Raw genomic sequence first — 23,982 nt, 5'->3', positions numbered from 1 at the left:
TTGATTGGATGGAAGGATTGGGCCTCAGTCTGAAACTTGAGAATGGGATTATCTCTATCTGAACTGCTGCTACACTGGTCAAAAAAAAACTCCCTCCCAGAAGACGGTCAGCGTGTCCACACTTAGAAAAGGATTTGGAGCAAAGTTCCCCTGCTTAAATTTAAAATACCAAATTAAAGCTTGAGAACAAACTTCAGCTACATATTTCAACACGGACTAACATTTAACAAACACTGTCATATAACGTATTCCCTGGTGAGATATCAGGGAGGTAGTAAGAAGAACATATGCACTAAGCCTTTGAATATAATAATCTGATACTTCATAACCTATTGTGTACCCTGTGACCAGATGAGGACGCTGGTGGTGGAAGGTAGCGAGTACAAAGAGCTGCACCAGGACCTACTGGGAGACCTGCTGCTGCTGTCCACCAGCACATACAGCGAGGTGACGCACGCGCACGCGCACACGCACACACACACACACACACACACGCGCGCACACGCACACACACACACACACACACACACACACACACACACACACACACACTGCTGCTGTATACTAGCACCTACAGCAAGGTGACACAAACACACACACACATACACCATACACACACAGCCACCTCCTGCGGCTGTCTACAAGCTCCTATAGTCAGGCAACAAACACGCACACACAGACACGCACACACAGACACAGACACACACACACGCACACACACAGAGACACACACACACACACGCACTGTTACAACCTGGCTTACAGGTTACAAAGAGGGATGCGGGTGAAAAGTTCGCCTTAGTGAAGGGTTGGATCACGACTGACGGAAGCTCAAAAGAAGCGAGCGCTGTGTGAATCAGTTGTGCCCTGGTGTGCGACGTGTGTATGGATGAAGGGAAAAACTACGGTCGGGATGTTGTGGGATGAGAGAACGTTAACCGTCCCTGATCCCTGAAACCAAAACAACTCAACCGCCGTCTTAAAACCATCCAGTTAGCAGACACTCCCAGTGTGCTTAAAGGGCTCCTGTTTCACCACCAGCTGTGAGTGGGATTAGGTTTAGAAACCGTTCAGAACACGTCCTGCCTGCGCTGTGACTCAGTGACATCACACGCGTCTCCGCCCAGATGTGTGCTGGAAACGTAATCCTCCCAGCCTACCCAGTGGACTTCACCGACCGGTGAGCTTATTGATGTATCCTCCAGAAGAAGGCAACCTGCAACGGGAACTGAGCGAGGAGCGTTTAATTCGGTGCCGTGAGTCAGCCTGAACACCTGGTTCGGCGGGCCGTTGCTGAACCGTCCTGTCAGCTCCAGGCGGGGGAACGGCTCTCAGTTATCTCCCCTGTGAGTTGGCTCCGGAGCCGCCTGCCAATCGCGCGACTCCAGAGGCAGACTCGTCTCTCCGGGGGGGGGGGGGGAATCAGCTCCCTGAGATGTGGAGAACGGGGGGCCATGTGGCTGGGGAGCAGAGCGGGTTGGCTGGTAACCGGAAGGTTGCTAGTTCGATCCCCGGCTCCTCCTTGCAGAGATTGTCGAGGTGTGACGCCTCAACCTGGCTGCTCCCGACGAGCTGTCGCCCTGCCTGGTTGACACCGTTGTAGGTGTGTGAATGTGTGTATGAATTGGTGAATGTGTGCGTGAATGTTGGGCAATGTTGTAAAGCGCTTTGAGTGGCCACTGGTTAGAAAAGCGCTCTATAAATGCAAACCATTTACCAACCCTCAACCTCTGAGGCGATCAAACCTGTCGCCGCCGAACGCGGCGCCAGACTGTTTACGTTCTCTGAGGCTCCTCCCCCTGGCGTTGGGGCTCAGGACGTCGCCCTTTGCCGTGAGACGCTGTGAGCTTCTGCTCTGATGGCAGACGAGGCTGTCAACAGGACTGGAGTGGCATGCTGGTGGCAGGGTCACACAAGGCCTGGTGTCGCCCGAATGGAGAAAAAACAAACACACACAAACAAACGCAGATGTACACACACACACACACTCATCCACACATGAATTAAAACACATGCTCGCTCAATCTCAGGCACACACTCTCACACACATACGCACACATAAATTAACACGGACACATGCTAGCTCACACTCACAAACACACACACACACACACACACACATACACACATAAATTAACCCAGGCACATGCTAGCTCATATTCAGAGACTGAACTAACAAACACACGCACACACACAAACATGAATGTACAGACGTATCCTCGCTGACTAACACACACACACACACACACAGACACACACACACACAGACACAACACAGACACACACAGACACACACACACACACACACACACACACACACACACACACACACACTTGAGCAGGCAGACAGAAATGTACACTTAAACATTCATGCAAACATAAATCTACATGCACAGCTGAAGCTATTTTTCCTTTTTGTGTGTGTGTGTGTCTGTGTGTGCAGGTGCGTAGCTTGGCACAGGAGGTGCTGATGTCGGCGTTGGGGACGTTCAACTTCTCGTACCGAGACCAGACGCCCCGGATCCTGAAGCTGCTCTCCCCGCACGTCAGCTGCTCCCCTCAGAGGTTTAAGGTAACACACGCACACACACACAGACACGCAAAAATACACTCACGCACGCACGCACACACCCTCTGAAACACATACTAACCGCCCATACTTACACTCTCACTCACTCACACACGCACACAAACTCTCACACACGCATCCACACACAAACGCACTCTCACTCACACGTGTGCATTTAAGGTATGACACGCACGCACACACGCACGCACGCACATGCACTCTCACACACTCACACACGCATACACACTTCTACACACACACAAACGCACTCTCACTCTCACACACATGTATCCCTGTGTATGTGCGTGTGTGTGTGCGTATGTGTGTGTATCCCTGTGTGTATCTCTGTGTGTGTGCGTATGTGTGTGCATCCCTGTGTGTGTGTGTATGGTGTGTGTGTGTGTGCATCCCTGTGTGTGTGTGTGTGTGTGTGCTAGGGGGCGCTGCACTGCCTGCTGGGGGCTACGGGGGTGTGTTCCTGGGTAGCATGCGGGACTGGGACAGCGTGGGCCAGGTGTGGCCGGCCCTGGTGCGCTGCGGCCTGTCCCCCGCCCTGACGCTGGAGAAGCCGTCGGTCGGCCGCCTGCTGGACGCCATCATGGACAAGATCCACCGGCTGCACGACACCGTGGGCATCTGCTTCACCGTGAGGAGCGCACGCACGCACGCACGCACACAGAACACAACACACACGCACACGCACGCGCGCAGCACGCACGCACGCACGCACGCACGCACGCACGCACGCACACACACACACACACACACACACACAAACACACACATATCCTGGGCATCTGCTTCACCGTGAGCAGTGCACACACACACACACACCGTGGGCATCTGCTTCAACGTGAGGACACACACACACACACACTGTTGGGATCTGCTTCACCGTGAGGAGCGCACGCACGCACACACACACCGTGGGCATCTGCTTCACTGTGAGGACACACACACAAACGCACGCACACACACATGCACACAGACAGACCCACTCTCTCGCACACTCACTCTCAAGCACTCTCACTCACACTCTCACTCTCTCACTCACTGTCACTCACTCTCTCTCACACTCCGAACCCACACAAATGAACATAGTACACACAAACAGACGCACACAGCGTCTTGTAATTGAACATGGTACACACACACACACACACACACACACACACACACCACACACACACACACACACACACACACACACACAGACTCGGGTAAATGAACATGGTGCACATGCAAACACATGTACCCTAACCCTACTCCTGGCCTGTTGCAGGTGTCAGAGCAGTGCGTGGAGATAGCCAGTGAGATGGCAGCATCTCCAAACCCCGCCCCCAGCTTCGCCCCGCCCACCTCAGACGAGCAGAGGGAGGGCCTACAGCAACAGCGAATCAGAAACCTCGTCGCCACGAGGTAACTTCCTGCCCTTCAGGAAGTTTTCAATTAAAGGTCCCATGACATGCCACCAGGTGGCATGTCATGGGAGCCATTTTGAAAATCCGCCTCTTATGGCATCACATCACAAGTGGGCGTTTCCACCTAGAGGTGTGCAGGATAGTTCAGTCTACAAGCCTACCCAGTGGACTGTAGCAAACGGTGCTCATCTATAATCACACATCTAGGTGGACACGCCCACTTGTGATGTCATAAGGGGCAGACTTCGAAATGGCTAGTAACGGCTTATCACACTCACACCTGGTGTCCTTGACATGGGTGACATGGGACCTTTGAGGTGCGGCATGTTGCTCAGGGGGTAGAGTGGGTTGGCTTGTAACCGGAAGGTTGCTAGTTCGAGTGTCGAGGTGTCCCTGAGCAAGACACCTCGCCCTGACTGCTCCCGACGAGCTGGCTGTCGCCTTGCATGGCTGACACCGCCGTCGGTGTGTGAATGTGTGCATGAATGGATGAATGTGTGTGTGTGTGTGTGAGTGAATGTACGAATAGGTGAATGTGTTTTCGAATAAGTGAATGTTACGCAGTATTGTGAAGCACTCGGAGGGGCCACTGGTTAGAAAAGCCCAGTATAAATTACCAGTAATTTTTTTTTAATAAAAAGTATTAAATGAAAGCCTGTAAATATCCCAGCGTCTGAAACCCTTTCGTTTCTCTCCCACAGGAAGTACGAGAAGCTGGTCAACGACCTGCTGGACTGCCTGGAGGACAGTGATCTGTGAGTGGGATGTGCTGCACCCCGCCCGCACAGCGGGGTGCCCCCGAGAGCCTCTCTGAGTCACCGCGTCAGATGGTGGCAGCGTGGGATTGTGGGGGGGGGGGGGGTTCTTTGGCTGCGTGTCAGAAGCTGAAGGGCTGTTTTTAGATTTTGGATTCTCACACCGCTCCTCTGCCAAGTCACAGCCCACCGAGGAAGAGGAACTTGGTGGAATTGGACTTTTTCAGAACAACACTGAATTAAACAAAAAGAGCAGCGTTACATATCTGCAGATGGTCGTTGTCCATAAAGATCAAGTCAATTGTGTTTGTATATTCCTAAATCCAGCTACAGTCTGGAAGGGCCTCACAGGGTATATTCTACCACGACCCCTAACCCCGGCAACCAAAGCACAAGACCAAACTCCCTTATTGATGGACAGTCAGTCCAGTCCAGGGTGAGGGGTGCTGGCTAGTGAGAGCTAGCCGCCAGCCATCAGGGTGTCACTATCACAGCAGCACCCGACAGCAGAGAGCATTATGGGGGAGGAGACACGTGAAGGGAACCTCTGATCCAGAGCCAGCTAGTGCTGCCAGATAGCAGGTCCAGCAGATGCCCTCCTACACGGATACACTGTGTGTCATTATCTGTACTTTGTCTGCCACTGCATGTGTTTGTGTGTTCACGTTCATGTATGTGTGTGTGTGTGTGTGTCTGTGTGCCTGCGTGCATGCGTGCGTGCGTGCGTGCGTGTGTGTGTGTGTGTGTGTATGTGTGTGCATCTATCTGAATATGCCTGTGTGTGCATGCATCTGTGTGTGCGTGTGTGCCTGCATGTGTCCCTGTGTGTGTCCCTGTGTGTGTGTGTGCATGCATCTGTGTGTGCGTGTGCGCCTGTGTCTGCCTTTGCGTGCGTCGGTCTGTGTGTGTGCGTGTGCATGCATCTGCATGTGTCCCTGTGTGTGTCCCTGTATGTGTGTATGTGCGTACCTGTGTGTGTGTGTGTGTGTGTGTGCGCGCGCCTATGCGTGTGTGACCCCAGGCCGTGGAAGTTCGAGCACATGGCGGCCGACCTGCTGGCGCTGCAGCTGAGGGACGACCACGCCGTGCCCCCTGCCGCCGTGCTCTACTTCACCCAGAGCCTCACCAACGACTCGCTGGGCCTGCGCACGGTGAGGCAGCCCCGAGGCCGGGTTCGATCCCCGGCCTCCTGCGAGCCGGGGGGGGGGTCGAAGGGGCGGTGTCGCACCGAATTTGTACGGCTGCCAAATTTGTACCTGGTACGTAATCTGTTGTCCGTTGCCAGGCAACGAACAACAGATTACGTAAGGGGTTGTCCGTTGCCAGGCAGGTTTCAGAAAACATTTACTACACGCTAACCACTCAGGTTACTAGCTAAATGCGATTAAGCAATTAAATACAATACAAATATAAAGTTAGGAACGCTAATAAATGTAGTTTGTAAAATAAGTGTTTTCTTATCTGTCTTGTCGCGGTCAATGAACGAGTTCGCGAATGTCCTTGAACCTTCCTACGTCATTCGACGCGATCGTCCGCGATCGTCTGTTGCCAGGCAGGTTTGGAATTGGATTACGTAAGGATGACGTACCCGGTACAAATTTGGCAACCCGGTACAAATTTGGTGTGACTGCGGCTCAGTGTCGAGGTGTCCAGGAGCAAGGCACGGGTTAACCCCCACCGCGCCCGACAAGATGGCTGTTGACCTGCATGGGGGACACTGCTGTTGTAGTGTGAATGGGTGAATGAATGTGTGTATGTGTGTGTGTGTGTGTGTGTGTGTGTGAATGTTTCTAAGAATGAATGTGTGTGTGTGTTTGAATGGGTGGATGTGTTTGTGAAGGTTATACATTTATAAAGCAATTGAAAAATGGTGGTCTGTTTACCATTAACTAGGATCCTGTGTGTGTTCGGCCGGTGGATAGGAGACTGATGAAGTGATGAAGTGTGACTAACCCCTCTTATCCACCAGGTGGCGATCTCCGCAGTCGCCGGAATCCTGAAACAGCAGAAGAGACCAAGGAAGAAAATTGCTGTCAGGCCCTCGGATATCAGTGAGTACACGCACGCACGCACACGAACACACACACACACACACAACACACACACACACACACACAACACACACACACACACACACACACACACACACACACACACACCTGTATAGCCGTAACGAGTCTGCACTTGGATTATGTGCAGACTGATTGTACAGCAATTTTTCAGTGTGGGCATGTCTGATGGCTTGGCAAGGGCTGCAGAGCAATCCCTAGAATTAGCATTTCTTTGCATTTAAGAACGGTTATTATGGAAATATGGGCAGTAATGGGTGGGATTCAACAACTGTTATTGGGAAATATGGGCCGTTGGAGTACAAATTCAAAACTGTTCATGTGAAAGTAAGGGCTGGAATAGTTGAATTAGGAACTGTTTATGTGGAAATATGGGCTGTTACACACACACTCACACAAACTCAAAACAATGTGTGTGTGTGTGTGTGTGTGCCCTATGAGACAAACACACTCTTTCTGACGGCTTTCCAGCGCAGGCTGAGCATCACACGGGGAGTCGGGGGGAGTCGGCGTTAGTGTGGTGTATATTGTGCGTGTTAATGTGTGTGTGTGTGTGTGTGTGTGTGTGTGTCTGTGTCTTTCTGTGTGTGTGTGTGTGTGTGTGTGCGCTCTATCTGTGTCTGTGTCTCTGTGTGTGTGTTGTGAGTGTGTGTGTGTGTGTGTGTGTGTGGTGTGTGTTCTTTCTGTGTGTGTGTGTGTGTGTGTGTGTGTGTGTGTGTGTGCGTGTGTGTGCGTGTTAATGTGTTGTGTGTGTGTGTGTGTGTGTGTGTGTGTGTCTGTGTGGTTGTGTGTCTGTTTTTGTGTGTGTGTGTGTGTGTGGTGTTCGTGTCTGTGTCTGTGTCTGTGTGTGTGTGTGTGTGTGTGTGTGTGTGTGTGTGTGTGTGTGTGTGTGTATGTGTCTTTCTGTGTGTGTGGCTGTGTGCCCGTGCAGGCGGTGTAGAGGACCCCGGCCCTGTGTGTGCCGGTGACCGTGAGGGGAACCTCTGGCTGCAGTACGACAGCGGCAGGCTGCCAGCGACCCAGGAGCAGTGGGACTCCAGCCTCTACGTGGAGAAGACCCACTGGGGCTACTACTGCTGGCCCAGGTACCCTCGCCCCCCCTGGAGCCCACACACATATTAACACACACACACATATTAACACACACACACATTAACACACACACACATTAACACACACACGCATATTAACACACACACACACGTATTAACACACACACACATATTAACACGCACACACACATATTAACACACACACACACATATTAATACACACACACATATTAACCCGCACAGACGCATATTAACACGCATACACACCAGAGATGGAAATTAACTTTTTTGCCCACCAGCCACTGTGGCAGGTAGATTTAAAAATCTACCAGCCACTCATCTTTTTTACCAGCCACTTTTTATACGCTATATATTTTTTAATATATGCGTACATTTTAAACAAATAATAGTAACAATAGATAAGAAAAGTGTTTTTCATACACATCAGTTGGTGTTACGATGACAAGTTTGGGGATAATTCATCTATACAAAGTATTTTCATTAAAAAACGAATTGACATATTAATTAAAACAACATGCATGGCTACACATCATAAGTCAATAGGAACATTAGATTTTTTGTATTTACATGTGACTGCATACAAATGTGTCCACACAGACATGGTAACTAACGTATGATAGTAAGCATTATATGCCCTTAACACTAATATTCAGAAGAAAATATGTGTGGCATTCAGTCCAATGCTGAAAATATATCTGGCATTCAGTAGGCCAATGCTGTGGTAAAGTATGTAAAGTATGACCAAGTGTTTCTTTCTGTTCAATAGATAGAACTTTATCAATCCCCTGTAGGAGAAATTTGTTAATGTTTGTCCCTTTGTCCCATAAAACAATAATGCTAAATAATAAATACAAAACACGACAGTAACTGAGTAGGTCAAACCGTCCAATCTGAAGGCTCTACTTAACCACTCCCCCTACTCACTTCCACCAATGCGAAGCGAACAGAACTGAGTAGGGGAGGGCGTAGCCTAACTAGTTTGTGAACGACCCAGAGAAACGCAACTCAAATTCAATGTGAACATATATGAGGCTTTAATAAAATCCCGGACGATTTTGAAATTCCGACACACATTTTTTAAAAGTGTGTCAAAAGAGGGCATGTCCGGGCAAAAGAGGAGGTCTGGTTACCCTACGTGTGGCGTGTGAGCGTGTGCATGGGTTGAATTGCGTGTGTCTCGAGCCGAACGCGTGAGACTTGAGAGCCCTGTTACCGATATTATCCCGGATATTGACAGTTGCAGTTCAGCAAAAGAGGCGTAGAGGAAGAAGGGGCCCGGATGTTGACAGTAATGGTTGTGGAACTGTGCAGCGCCGTATAACGAATGTATTAGATATGCAAATTTGATCGGACCTGACTGGAAAGTATTACCCGCCACCATACAATCCACCCGCAACTGGCGTGTGGCGGGTGTTAATTTCCATCCCTGATACACACATATTAACACGCACACACATATATTAACACGTACACGCACACATATTAACACACACACACATATTAACACGCACACACACACACATGATCACGCACCAAAACACACACACGTATTAACACACACACACAAACATATTAACGCGCATGCACCCATTTTCAGACACACACACCCACACACACATATTAACACACACTCACACACACACACACACACATATTAACATGCACACACACACACACACACACACACACACACACACACACACACACACACACACACACACACACACACACACACACACACACACACACACACACACACTGTCACATGACTATCTCTTACTCATCCACTCAGTTGTTTCTGAACAAAACAGACACCTTTCAGGGAATGGTGTATCTGTTATTGTTATATGTTATGTGGGGTGAACATGAACATTAATTGCGTGGTGCAGAAACGCGGCCTTGTGCTGCTCTTAGGATTTCTCTCATTCATTGGAGAGATTAACCGACCTTGTATGATATAATTGAGAATTTGTGCAATTTGTTATGGCGGTGTTTAGATTCAATACCTTTTTTATTATTATAAATAATTTGCCAAGATTGTATGTTATTATTCAGAATAGATGTACCACATTTGTGAAGCCGGTGTTTGGAATAAATACGGTTTCATAAGTATAAGTCAGAACTGTTTTTAAATAATTCCTGCATTTGTTGTTATTTTGGTTGCTGTTTATTATTTAAAAAATTGTTCATAACTAATATTAAAACACCAAAACACCAAGTCCCTGCAGTACCCCCCCCGCCCCCTAGGCGGCCCGTCCCCCGTCTGAGGAGCTCTGCTCCCGGGTGGGGGGAGGGGGGAGGTGGGGGGGTGGGGGTGCTCTGTCTGGCCGCGGGCCGAAGCCCCCAGACTCATCTCCTCTCTCCACCTGGCCGCTGAAACGGCTGACTGGCCCAACTGACTGACTGATTGATCTCTGGCCCGGCTGAACGCCTGTTTGATGGACTTACCGACTGGATAATTAATTGGCTAACTCTCCGCCTCAGCGACCCGCTAAATGACCGAGCGGCCGCCTGGAAACCACCGAAACACTCCAGTTCCCGTCGGCGGCTGATTGATTTGGTGCCAGGGCTGATTTTAATTTCGTCGGGCTCCTGGGCCGCGTGGCGTCCGGTGCCGGGCGGTTACGGGCGGTTACGGGCTGCTCCTCCAGCCCCGCCGAGAGGAGCAGTGTGAGGGGGCTGCTGCTGCTGCTGCCGGGGTATCTGCCCGCTACCGACTGGCCTAGATAAGGCTGAACGGCTGACTTCCTGTCTGGCCTGAATTAAAATATAAGACTTGATGTATGGCTCCTTTTGCTATGCGGAAGGCTTGCTGACTAACGGCCTTTTTAATCATTCATTTATCCTCCCCACGCAGCCGGGACACCGCCATCCATCCATATTCCGCCCTGTTTTTATCTATAAATCACGCAGCACTTCACAGAAGCCTCTTCCATTGTCTCCCCCTCTACTCCCCCCCCCCCCCCTCCCAGAGAACTGATGATCTACGCAGCTTCGCCCAAAGACGACCTGACGGAGGAGGAGATGACGGAGGTGGGCTCCAAGATAGGCCCCATGTTGAGGAACACTCACAAAGAGATACACAAACATAATGAGGCACACACACACACACGCAATGAGACACACATATACATAATGAGACACACACACACACACACACACACACACACACACACACACACACACACACACAATGAGACACACACTGACACACACACACACACACACACACAATGAGACACACACTGACACACACACACACACACACAATGAGACATACACGCACACAATGAGACACACACACATACACACAATGAGACACACACACACATAATGAGAAACACACACACAAAGAGACACACACACACACACACACACAGAGACAAACTCACACAAACAAAGACACACACATACAGACACACACACACAAAGAGACACACATACAGACACACAGAGACACACACACACAAAAAGGCATACACGCACACACTCACAAACATACACACAAAAACAAACACACACACAGACACAAAGACACACACACACACCCACACAAAGAGACACATAAACACACACACAAACACACAAAGAAATAAACACCCACAAGGACACACAAAGAGACACACACACACACACACAGAAAACTTGTTTCTGTTATCAGCGCAGCGTGCACGTATCTGTGGTGCACATGCAGTGCTCAGCGTCTCATTTATCTCGCAGGGTGAAAAGATCATCCTGGAATATTTCTCGGACGCAGAGTTTGTGGACCAGCTGCTGGGCTTCCTGTCGCTGGAGGAGCGCAAGGGGAAGGACAGCTTCAGCCCTCGGCGCTTCTGCATGTTCAAGGTGCCCCCTCCATGTTTCTCTGGCTCTGGCTCTCTCTGTCTGTCTGACTGACTGACTGACTGACTGACTGACTGACTGACTGTCTGTCTGTCTGTCTGTCTGTCTGTCTGTCTGTCTGTCTGTCTGTCTGTCTGTCTGTCTGTCTGTCTGTCTGTGTCTCTCTCTCTCTCTTTTTCTCTCGCTCTCTACCTATATATCTAGCTTAAATCTAAGTATTTATTCATCCATCTCGCTATCTATCTAATTCAAATTAAAAAATGCTTTGTTGGTATGGGAAAAAGCTTTTACAATGACAAAGCAGGTCTAAATATAAGCCAAAAAAAAAAAATGAATTAAATATGCATTAATTGTGTTTCCATATCAAAATTCACCAAAATTATAATATGGAGGTAAAAATAAATAAAAGTCAGGGATATAACATCTCATATAAATACATAAAGTAAAAATACTTTGGTATGCACATGGGAAGACATGTGCAATCGTGCAATTATTGTGAACAGGGCAAAATGGGGTGGGATGGTTTTGTTTATGAGATGTTTTTGAGGTCCGTCTCACATCACAACAGGTAAAAAACACACATATTGGTGTGTTTCTCGCCACAAATGGCAGTTTGATAGCATCTGGAGTGTTTTCAGACTCCTTGTGTGTCTGTGTGGGGGTTTCCGGATGTCTTGTTCAAACCACCAGGATGTCAGGAAGTTCAGCTCAGTTTCCAGTCGGTTTTGTGTGCAGTGGTTAACACAGTCTGTCCTCTCTTGGGAGCCACGTCTGTCTCTGGCATCTCTTCACCATGACCAGTCTGTGTTCACTGAGTCTGAATCACTCAGACTCAGTTTAGTTTAGGGTCAGTCACGGTGGTCAGGTATATCACTGTATTCTCTGTAGCAGCATGCCAGTTCCCTCAGACTTGTGGTCGATTCTTGCCAATGTGCCGAATCCTTATCTTTTAGATTCCTTCTCGTTTGGTTTTGCCTGCTGTGGGGGTTCTGTAGTGGAGCGAGTCGCAGCACCAGCTGGCTGAGGGACAACGTTCTGGGTGTAACTCTCTGTGGGCGAGGGCCTTGTTGTTAAGTGTGTTGCTGTCACTTCCCTTCAGGTTGTACAATTTTAGCGCTCTCTTTTGGGTGTAAATATTAAATGAACATCGTCATAATTTCTGCTCTGCATGCATTATTTGGTGGTACTCTTTGGACTCTGAGAATAGGTTCGCAGAAATCTGCATGCAGTTTCATTTGATGTTCCTTCCATTTCATCATATCCTGGCCAGTGATTGGACCCCAGACCTCACAGCCTCGCTCAAAAATACTATTTTTAAGGCATTAAAGGCTCTCGTCTCTCAGGGCGTTGACGAGTTGAGGATTCCTGTGGTGTTGACGTGTTGAGTTGCTTCATGCCGAGGAAGGTTTAGTCTTTTGTGCTCTTGAGCAAAACTATCTCACGGGGATGTGTATTTGTGGAGGCATTTTTCAAATATCATTATTTTTCTTTTACTGAGGTTCACTGTCATGGCCTGGGTTTGGGAGGAACTGCAGAAGACCCAGGTGCTGCTGTAGGCATTGGTTCCTCCGCAGGTCCTCTGCAGAAGGTGCTGCTGTAGGCCTTTGGTTCCTCAGTTGGTCCTCTAAAGAAGTTCCAGGTTCTGCTGTAGGCCTTTGGTTCCTCAGTTGGTCCTCTAAAGAAAGTCCAGGTTCTGCAGTAGGCCTTTGGTTTCTCTGCTGGTCCTCTAAAGAAGCCCCAGGTTCTGCTGTAGGCCTTCGGTTCCTCAGTTGGTCCTCTAAAGAAGTTCCAGGTTCTGCTGTAGGCCTTGGGTTCCTCAGTTGGTCCTCTAAAGAAGGTCCAGGTTCTGCTGTAGGCCTTTGGTTTCTCTGCTGGTCCTCTAAAGAAGTTCCAGGTCCTGCTGTAGGCCTTTGGTTCCTCAGTTGGTCCTCTAAAGAAGGTCCAGGTTCTGCTGTAGGCCTTTGGTTTCTCTGCTGGTCCTCTAAAGAAGGTCCAGGTTCTGCTGTAGGCCTTTGGTTTCTCTGCTGGTCCTCTAAAGAAGGTCCAGGTTCTGCTGTAGGCCTTTGGTTTCTCTGTTGGTCCTCTAAAGAAGGTCCAGGTTCTGCTGTAGGCCTTTGGTTTCTCTGCTGGTCCTCTGCAGACGGCAGACACTGGATTCTGGGGTCTAGCAGAGTGATGCTGCAGACTGCTCTAATGTCCTTGTTAATTCGTCTAAATCTGTGTTTTGGTTTCCTATCTTAGCTGCACATGTGTCTTCTGTGTACACAGACTGTACGATGTCGGAGGCTTTTCCTCCAGCCCCACTTCCTATTCATTTGAACAATAGACCATGGTGCCAAATTTAGTCTAAAGCTTCTTAAAGTCCACCAAGCAGGAGAATCGTTTCCTTTGTTTTGTTGAATTCTGTCAGTTAGGGGCTTAGTGTGGATGAATGTTCTGTTGTACGATCATTAGTTAAGAAGCCGATCCTATTGGCTGAGGCATTATTGACACCCAGGAAGTGAGTCTTCTGTTTCTAATCATGCAGAGATCTTTACCGAGGTCGCTGTTGACACAGACCCCACAGTGGTTATTGGGATCAGATTTGTCTCCACTTTGTGGATTGGGCCAATCAGTCCTCGGTTTTCCAGACGTCAGGAAAGAGCCCGGAGATAAGTATAGTGTGAAGTCTTTTATTAAAGCCAATTAGAATCTGAGATCTCTATATTTAATCATTTCATTTAGAATACCATCAACAACACAGGCCTTTTGAGTAGCAGATTTTATTTTGTCTTTTAATGTGCTTAGAGTCTAGTGGGCTCTGTTAATCTTTAATGACAGATTCTAATTGATCTTGTATATGGGATGATCATGTTCTTTACGATGTTGTTTACCGTACATCTCCACGTTGAATGTGTCAATTTCCCCGTTTTTGTTTGTTCAGTGTGTTCCAGTTTTCCCAGAAAGGATTTGATTAAATTGTTTCATAATAATGGAGATGGATTTTCCGGTTGCCTGGGTCTCTATGTTTTAGATTCATTTCCCAAAATTCATCGTTGAAGCGTTTATCCTTGGTCTTGTCAGTTTGTCTGTTTGAGACCTTCAGGGTGATTGTAAGGCTGAGATATGTTGCTAAGGCTTTCTATCTATTTTTTCTATCAATCTATCCATCAATCCACAAACTAAGTATGTATCTATCTATTCATCCATCGCTCTATTTGCTATATATCTCTCAATCTCTCTGTCTATCGATCAATCTATCTCTCTCTGTCTCTTTCTCTCTATGTATCTATCTATCTCTGTATCTTTCTCTCTGTCTTTCTTTATCTCTCTGTGTCTCTCTCTCATTCTGATAACCTAACCCAGTATGAAGCTTGCCCTCGTCTTCTTAAAGCCATGTGTATGAGAACCCGAAGTAGAACATAGAGCAGCAGACCATAGACCACTGTAGAGCAGTAGACCATAGACCATAGCAGAACAGTAGAACATAGAGCAGCAAACCATAGAACACCGTAGAGCACTAGACCTTAGAGCAGCAGACCATAGAGCAGCAGACCATAGAGCAGCAGACCATAGAGCAGCGGACCATAGAGCAGTAGACCGTAGAGCAGTAGACCGTAAAGCAGTAGACCGTAGAGCAGTAGACCATAGAGCAGTGGACCATAGAGCAGTAGACCGTAGAGCAGTAAACCGTAGAGCAGTAGAACATAGAACAGCAGACCATAGAGCAGCGGACCGTAGAGCAGTAAACCGTAGAGTAGTAGACCGTAGAGCCGTAGACCGTAGAGCAGTAGACCGTAGAGCCGTAGACCGTAGAGCAGTAGACCGTAGAGCAGTAGAACATAGAGCAGTACACCATAGAGCAGTACACCATAGAGCAGTAGACCATAGAGCAGTAGACCGTAGAGCAGTAGACCGTAGAGCAGTAGACCGTAGAGCAGTAGAGTGTAGAGCAGTAGACCGTAGACCATAGAGCAGTTGACCGTAGAGCATTAGACCATAGAGCAGTAGACCGTAGAGCAGTAGACCATAGAGCAGTAGACCGTAGAGCAGTGGACCGTAGAGCAGTAGACCATAGAGCAGGATCCCGTAGAGCCGTAGACCATAGAGCAGTAGACCGTAGAGCCGTAGACCATAGAGCAGTAGACGGTAGAGCACTAGAGCAGTAGACGGTAGAGCAGTAGGCCGTAGAGCAGTGGGCCGTAGAGCAGTAGGCCGTAGAGCAGTGACCATCAGGACCACCATGAGGAGGACAGGAGGAGACCGTACTGTAACACGAGCGAAACAGAGTGAGAACCGTCTCCACAGACGACCCGCTCACATGCACCCTCTTGCATTTTGACTGACAGGGTCTCTTCCGTAACTATGGCGACGTGTTCCTGCCGTTGCTATGGCCTCGCCTCGAGGTGCTCGCTGACAACCCCCACGAGAGCGCCCAGCGCTGCGTGTGTGAGGTCACGGCCGGCCTCATCAGGGGCAGCAAGCACTGGAGCTTCAGCAAGGCACGTACACACGTACACACACACACACACACACACACACACACATGCATATAGAATCGCACACACACACACACACACACACACACACACACACACACACACACACACACACACACACACACACACATGCTTGCACATAAACACACACACAGACATGCATGCACATAAACACACACGCACCCACACAACTGCATGCACAAAGACACACACACACAGAGAGATGCATGCATGCGCATACAAATGCATGCACGGAAACATGCAAACACACACACACACGTATGCACACAAGAACGCACACACACACACACACACACATGCATTCTTATAAACAGGCACACAAACACATGCATGCACATAAACACGCACACACATATACACTCACATGCATCTGTACGGCCCACAAACATGCACACACGTACAAAAACATACACGTACACATAGACAAACACACATGCTTATATACACACACAAACGTGCACGCACCGAAACATGCCCACATACAGAGTACATACACTCACTCACTCACTCACTCACTCACTCACTCACTCACTCACTCACTCACTCACTCACTCACTCACTCACTCACGCACACACACAGAATACTGACAAAAAACACTATCTGCTTCGTTCAGTAAATCCATATTGATAAATAATGAATACATATTTTTGTGTGTCTGCGTGTTTGTCTGTGTGTGTGTGTGTGTGTCTGTGTTTATGTGTGTGTGTATCTGTGTGTGTGTCCTTGTCTGTGTGCGTGTGTGTGTTCAGACGGAGAGGCTGTGGCAGCTCCTCTGCCCTTTAATCAGACGGGCTTTGGCGAACCTCACCGTGGAGAACTTCACTGATTGGGGCACCTGCATCGCTACTGCCTGTGTGAGTCCTCGAGAACGCACAACAAACACCACAGGGTGTGGGTTAGTTAATTAGTTAACGCACCCTAAGCCTAACCCTACATCCTGAATGAGTCCAAACACACACAAGACGCTATCACCCACTTAATATGGGGTTACTAGGTGACCTTGGGTGTCTTGAAAGGCGCCAATAAATTAAATGTATTATTATTATTATTATTATTATTACTATATAGGACATGGATATGAAACGTCCGCATTCGTACGATAAGGTTTCACCGCCGAAAGGACAGTTTCATTTCACTAGGCTTCGCTCATATGCCCCATCCCATAATAGCAACACAGACCTCTTCCGATGTCATGTTTTTAGTTGTGGTTAAATTTAGCAGTACCCAATACTGTTCTCTGATTGGCTGCTGTGGTGACCAATAGGAGGGCCGGGATCCCAGGAAGCTCCATTGGCTGTTTGAGCTGCTGATGGAAAGCCCCCTGAGCGGGGAGGGGGGCTCCTTCAGAGACGCCAGGTGTGTGTGTGTTTGTGTGTGTGTGTGTGTGTGTGTGTGTGTGTGTGTGTGTAAGGTACCCATGTGTGTGTTTGGTATAAGTGTGTATCCGATGTACCTATTGGTGTAAGTGTGTGTGTGTGCGTGTTTGAGGGGGGGCGGGGTGTAAAGTATGTGTGTGTGTGCGTGTGTATCTGTGTGAGTATGTGCGTCCGCGTGTGTATGCGTGTGTTTGAGCATGTGTTTGCGTGTGTATGTGTTTTGGAGGGTTGTACGTATGCGTGTGTGTTTGTGTGCGTATACTTATGCATGCATGTGTGTTTGCGTGACTTTGAGCGTATTTTTAAACATGTGTATGTGTGGGAGGTTTGCACGTACGTATGTGTTTTTGAGCATGTATCTGTGTGTGTGTGTGTACGTATGCCTGTGATTGAGCATATGTGTGTGTGTGTGTGTGTGTATGGGAGGTTTGACCGCATGTGTGTCCAACTGAGGAGGATTCCAGTCCATATTTGGACTTGTGTTTCTTCTTTTAGCCCATATCTCAGTGCTTGCAAATCTTCCTCCCTTTCTCTATTTCATTTTTGTTGCAACTCGCATTTCAGCCAACAGAGAAACATGAGCAGAAATGTGCTGACAGTCTGGTTCTGGTGACAGAAACGCAAGCTGTTCCCTCCCATCTATCCATGTTCTCTCTCTCTCTCTCTCGCTCTCGCTCTCGCTCTCTCTCTCACTCTCGCTCTGTCTCTCTCTCTCTCTCTCTGTCTCTCTCTCTGTCTCTCTCTGTCTCTCTCTCTCTCTCTCTCTCTCTCTCTCTCTCTCTCTCTCTCTCTCTCTCGCTCTGTCTCTCTCTCTCTGTCTCTCTCTCTCTCTCTCTCTCTCTCTCTCTCTCTCTCTCTCTCCCCCCCCCCCCCCAGCCTCTTGTATGTTATCCAGGGGGGCGTGTCCCAGCAGCAGTGGCGGGTCTCAGAGCTGCTCCACCGGTTCCTCTCCAACCTGGAGCCCCGACTCACACACGTGTACAAGAACGTCAGGGAGCGCATTGGCAGGTGTGCAAGCACACAGATACACACACATATATATATAGATATGAACACACAGACACACGCATATAGATATGAACACACACACAAAAAAACACGCATTGAGGGGATTACAATCACCACACACACACACACACACACACTCACGCACTAAAAACACATATATGTATATATATAGATGAACACACAGACACATACACACACATAACATATAGATGTAAACACACACACACACACATACACACACACACACACACACACACACACACACACACACACATAGAGAGGAACACACATACACACTCACACACACACATACAGATGAACGCACACACACATGCACACACATAGAGAGCAAGCTACACACTCACACACACACAAACAGATGAACATACACACACATGCACACGCATAGAGAGCAACATACACACACACACACACACACACACACACACACACACACACACACACACACACACACAGAGACAGACACACAGCAGTGCGCGGTGTCCCGTGAGCAGGAACCAGACACTGAACGTTCCCTGAGGAGCAGCGCGGGCCAGCCCGGTCCGGCCTCGGCCCTCCCTGCGCTGCCTCTTCAGTAATCAGCTCCAGACTCTCAGACGTTTCATCTTTCAGTGGCTTTACTCTTTCATGTGCTTGTCCTCGGCTCCGCTCTCTCGTCACTCCTCCCTGTGTTCCTCTCATCCCTCCATTCCCCTGCTCCTCCTCCTCCTCCTCCTCCTCCTCCTCCTCCTCGCTGCCTCTCTTCCCTCCTCCTCATCCTTCTCCTTCTCCCCCTCCTTTCTGCCTCTCTTCCCTTCCTCTTCCTCCTTCTCCTCCTCCTCTCTGTCTCTACTCCCTTCCTCTTCCTCCTCTGCTTTTCTTCATAACTGCTTCTTTTTGTTGTGCTACCTGTTTACGCCTCTCTCTCTCTCTCTCTCTCTCTCTCTCTCTCTCTCTCTCTCTCTCTCTCTCTCTCTCTCTCTCTCTCTCTCTCTCTCTCTCTCTCTCTCACTCTCTCTCTCTCTCTCTGTGTTTATGGTAAGGGTTAGCTGAACCTTAACATATCTCTCTCTCTCCCTCTCTGTGATTCTCTTGATCTGTCTCTTCCTCCTCTCCCTCCATTAATCTTTCTGACTCTGTTTCTCAATCAATTCAATGTTCATATTTTAAATGGCATGACAGATGGTTGCATTGCATTAAACAACATGACAAAAAAACAAAACATTGAATCATTTAATGATTTTCTTTTTGGTGTTTGGCCACTAAATGTCCATCTCCCCCTCACTTCCTTTTTCCTCCCTCTCTCTCCCCCCCCCCTCTCTTCCTCTCTCTCTCTCCTCCCTCTCTTCCTCTCTCTCTCTCCCCTCTCTCTCTCTCTCTCTCTCTCTCTCTCTCTCTCTCTCTCTCTCTCTCTCTCTCTCTCTCTCTCTCTCTCTCTCTCTCTCTCTCTCTCTCTCCCCCCCCCCTCTCTCTCTCTCTCCCTCTCTCCCTCTCTCTCCTCCCCCTCCCCCCCCCCCCCTGTCTCTCCCCCTCTCCAGCGTGCTGACCTATATCTTCATGATGGACGTGGCTCTGCCCGGCACGCGGCCCACCTCCTCGCCGCGCGTGGCCCACTTCGTGGAGCGGCTGCTGGGGCGCCTGCAGCCCCTCATGGCGGCGCCGGAGATCCAGAACCAGGAGGAGCCCGGCCGCGGCCCCGAGACGGACCAGCACACGCAGGCCGTCAAGCTGCTCAAGACGGGTCAGAGGCCGCCGGGGGGCAGGGTGGAGGGGGCGGGAGGGTTGTGGAGCTTGGGGTGGAGGTGATGGTGGGGTTGGGGACGGTGGAAGAGGTGGAGGTTGGGATACTGGGGACTGCGTGGTTGGGGATGGTGTTGGGGTGGTGGAGGATGGTGGTGGGGATGCTGGAGGCTTGAGGTTGTGGTTTTGGAGGGGGTGAAGAGGGTGGAGGGGGAGGTAGGGAGGTTGGAGGGGGAGGTGGGGATGGTGGTGATTGAGGTGGTGGGGTTGGGGATAGTGTGAAGGGGACGATGGGGTCGAGGTGGTGGTGGATGTCAGGCCCGCCGCTCCCTATACGCAGAGTGCACAGAGTGCGTAGGGCACCAGGTACCTGAGGGGGCACCAAAAATTAAGGTTTGTAAAAAAAAAAGAAAAGAAAAAAAAAGACATTATCAAATTAAAAGAATATGTCAATTAGTTATGAAGAGGCCCACCATTATTTTTTCTTAATTGTGTAACCTATCACTCAATTTCGGCAAATTAGATGTTTTTACCTGACATATAAATAGGGGCTCCGCCCCCCCCCTGCTCGCGTAGGGCACCGAAACGCCCAGCAGCGGCCCTGGTGGAGGTGATGGCCTCTTGAGACCATCCGGGTTCTTGAGTTTGCATTTCCAAGTGCATATTGTTGTGGAATTAATGAGTAGCTTCCAAAGAGGCCGGGGACCGCTAACGTGAGGAGCTCTTACTCCACTGAGCAGCATCAGCGTCATCCACTCGTCTATCCATCTCTTTCATCAGACCTCACCGCGCTGACTCACTGGGTCTGTGCGTGGCGTACCTCTCAATATAGTGGGCTGTTGTCTGGCTGTAAACGCGGCCCTCGTGTGACGGTAATCAGGATGCCCGGTCGTCCTGACCGAGGTTCTGCTGTTCTGCTCTCCACACCGTACTCCGCCTACATTCAGCTCCCAGCGCCAGCCTCCTGTTTAGTTTGACCCTCTCTGTGTACCCAGCACCCAGACCACTTCAGCACATTTTCCATAATATTTGTACGTTCATACATATATACATCTATATATATGTGAGTGAGTGAGTGTACGTGCGCTTGCGTGTGGTGGCGGATGTGTGTATATCTATGTACATATAACAAATCAAAACCATAATATTATCGGGGAATGTATAATGACATCAAAAAGGTACAATTAAAATGAACAAACAGAATGTCTGCCGCATACAGAATAGGAATAACTGGATAACATGGCAACTTAGACTGAGCTACAGCAACTAACTAGTGGAGATCACTAGCTCTACCTCTGCAGAGATTAGCCAATAGTTACCTTTACATCGGGGAGTTTGACTCTGAGTTTGTGTATTTGTCTTACCAAGCCTCCGTAAGTTGTCATCGTAAACTTTGCTCGACTGAATCTTAACGCAGACGATGTGACAGTCATGGGGGGAAAGAATGTGAGTTAAAGATTGTGTTTTTCTCCCCCTTTTTTCTGCATAATGTTATTGAAATCAGCAGGAAGCAATCAGAACAGAATAACTTTGTGGCGAGGAGCGGGGAAGCCAACAATTACTCAATTATGCTCAATTAAATGAGCTCAGCTCTCGACATTATAGAAACAGCTGCTTTGACTGAGCGGCTCTCGCTCCTCGGAGAGCCGGCTCTGTCTGCCGCGACAAGGTTAGCTCAGAACGTGAGTCATCGCCCCGGCCGAGACCCCCTGGTCCTCTCTATCGTCTGCATCGTCGTCATACGGTGCCGGTTTCGGGGTCCCTCTCCCCAACCAGCGGCGCACAACCGTCTGAAATGCAAACAGACACTATTGTCTTAAGGCTGGGTTTGTGTGTGTGGATTAGCATGGACTGGGACGCCTTAGAATGCGTGTTCTGTATTCTGCCCTGTGTGTGTGTGTGTGTGTGTGTGTGTGTGTGTGTGTGTGTGTGTGTGTGTGTGTGTGTGTGTGTGTGTGTGTGTGTCTGCAGTTTTAAAATGGCTGATGGCGAGTGCAGGGCGCACCTTCACGACTCCTGTTCAGCAACAACTGCAACTGCTGCCACTGCTGTTCAAGGTGATGACACGCACACACACAGACACACAAGCACACGTGCACGAGCGCACAGACACAAACACACATACGGACAAACAGGAACACACACACACACACACAGGCACACAAACACACTCACACACATGCACCAGCAAACTTGCACGTACGCACAAATGCACACATAGACATATAAACTGTGTGTATGTGCATGCACAAACCTTCACATTGCCTTCTTTATCTTACTTGCCGATTCAACTCAAAATGTCCTCTTCATTTACACCAGAATGGCATCTCACTCTTTACTGTAATTTTCTTTGTGTGTGTGCGTATGCATGAACGCTGGTGCATCTATGTACGTGTGTGTGTGTGTTTGTGGTTGTGTATCCGTGTGCGTGTTTGCTTGTGCCTGCGTTTGCGCGTGAATCTGTATGCGTGTGTGTTTGTGTGTGTGTGTGTGCATGTACATGTGTGAGTGTGTGTGTGTGTGTGTGTGTGTATGTGTGTGTGTGTGTGTGCGGCGTGTGAATATATGCGTGCGTGTGCATGTGTTGCGTGTGCGTCCACAGATTGCCCCAGTGGAGAGTGACGAGAGCTTCGATGAGATGAAGCAGGACGCTCGCACGTGCCTCTCCCTGATGTCCCAGGGCCTGCTGTACCCCCAGCAGGTCGTCCTGGTGCTGGACACCCTGGAGGAGGTGACACACACACACACACACACCAAATGTAGAAACACAACCCGAACACCGAACAAATGCACACACCAAACACACACCAGACACACTGAACACACACAAGCACACACCGAACACAGGCACCGGACACACCGAACACACACATATACGGAACACACACACACACACACCGAACACCTAACACTCACTAACACACATCCTGAACACCAAACACACACACACAACCCGAACACCGAAAACACACACCGAACACACACATCGGACACAGATACACACACCGAAGACACACACACCGAACACCTAACAAACACACACACCGAACACCGAACTTACACACACACACACCGAACACACACACCGGACACACACACACACACTGGACACACACCCACACAGACCCCCCCACACACACACACACACACACACACACATACACCCTCCCCCCCGCCCCTGTGCTGTCACCTGTCAGGGCTCCAGACTTCGGGGTCCTGACGGGCCGGGGACGTCTTGTTCCCGCCGGGCGCCGGGCCATGAGTTGTGGGGCGCGGCGAGCTGAGCTGCCACCCTCCAAAATACGAGCGTTGGCTCGGCCTCTCCTTCACGCCGAGGCGACGCCGTACGTCTGCGGACCGCCAGGAGCGTGACGGTCACCGGCGGGGACGTAAACATGCCCAGGAGGGAGACGTCTCCTCCCCCCCCCGTCCCACACACACGCACACAACTCATTCATGGGCGGCATGTGGCTCAGGAGGCAGAGTGGGACGGCTGGTCGCCGGAAGGTTGATCCCCGGCTCTTCCTCGCTGAGTGTCGAGGTGTCCCTGAGCGAGACACCTCACCCTGACTGATCCTGACGAGCTGGCTGTCGGTGTGTGAATGTTTGCATGAATGGGTGAATGTTA

General features: G+C 49.5%; 1 protein-coding gene across 1 annotated transcript in view; it reads left to right on the top strand.

Moving 5' to 3' along the window:
* LOC115531304 (proteasome activator complex subunit 4B-like) overlaps nucleotides 1–23,982 on the top strand; it is a 53,674-nt gene that overhangs the window by 21,478 nt on the left and 8,214 nt on the right. The window contains 18 exon segments of the mRNA XM_030340483.1: nucleotides 352–447; nucleotides 2,444–2,572; nucleotides 3,007–3,028; nucleotides 3,031–3,215; nucleotides 3,852–3,988; nucleotides 4,692–4,745; nucleotides 5,767–5,896; nucleotides 6,715–6,796; nucleotides 7,746–7,899; nucleotides 10,860–10,920; nucleotides 11,608–11,733; nucleotides 16,059–16,211; nucleotides 16,980–17,084; nucleotides 17,495–17,586; nucleotides 18,483–18,614; nucleotides 20,153–20,355; nucleotides 22,326–22,411; nucleotides 22,957–23,085. Of these exon segments, the coding sequence (XP_030196343.1) occupies nucleotides 352–447; nucleotides 2,444–2,572; nucleotides 3,007–3,028; nucleotides 3,031–3,215; nucleotides 3,852–3,988; nucleotides 4,692–4,745; nucleotides 5,767–5,896; nucleotides 6,715–6,796; nucleotides 7,746–7,899; nucleotides 10,860–10,920; nucleotides 11,608–11,733; nucleotides 16,059–16,211; nucleotides 16,980–17,084; nucleotides 17,495–17,586; nucleotides 18,483–18,614; nucleotides 20,153–20,355; nucleotides 22,326–22,411; nucleotides 22,957–23,085 (2,076 nt within the window).

The sequence above is a fragment of the Gadus morhua genome, chromosome 18 (assembly GCF_902167405.1).
Source record: "Gadus morhua chromosome 18, gadMor3.0, whole genome shotgun sequence".
Taxonomy (NCBI): domain Eukaryota; kingdom Metazoa; phylum Chordata; class Actinopteri; order Gadiformes; family Gadidae; genus Gadus; species Gadus morhua.
Note: the sequence above shows the minus strand (reverse complement) of the source record. Positions and strands in the feature narration are given on the sequence as shown.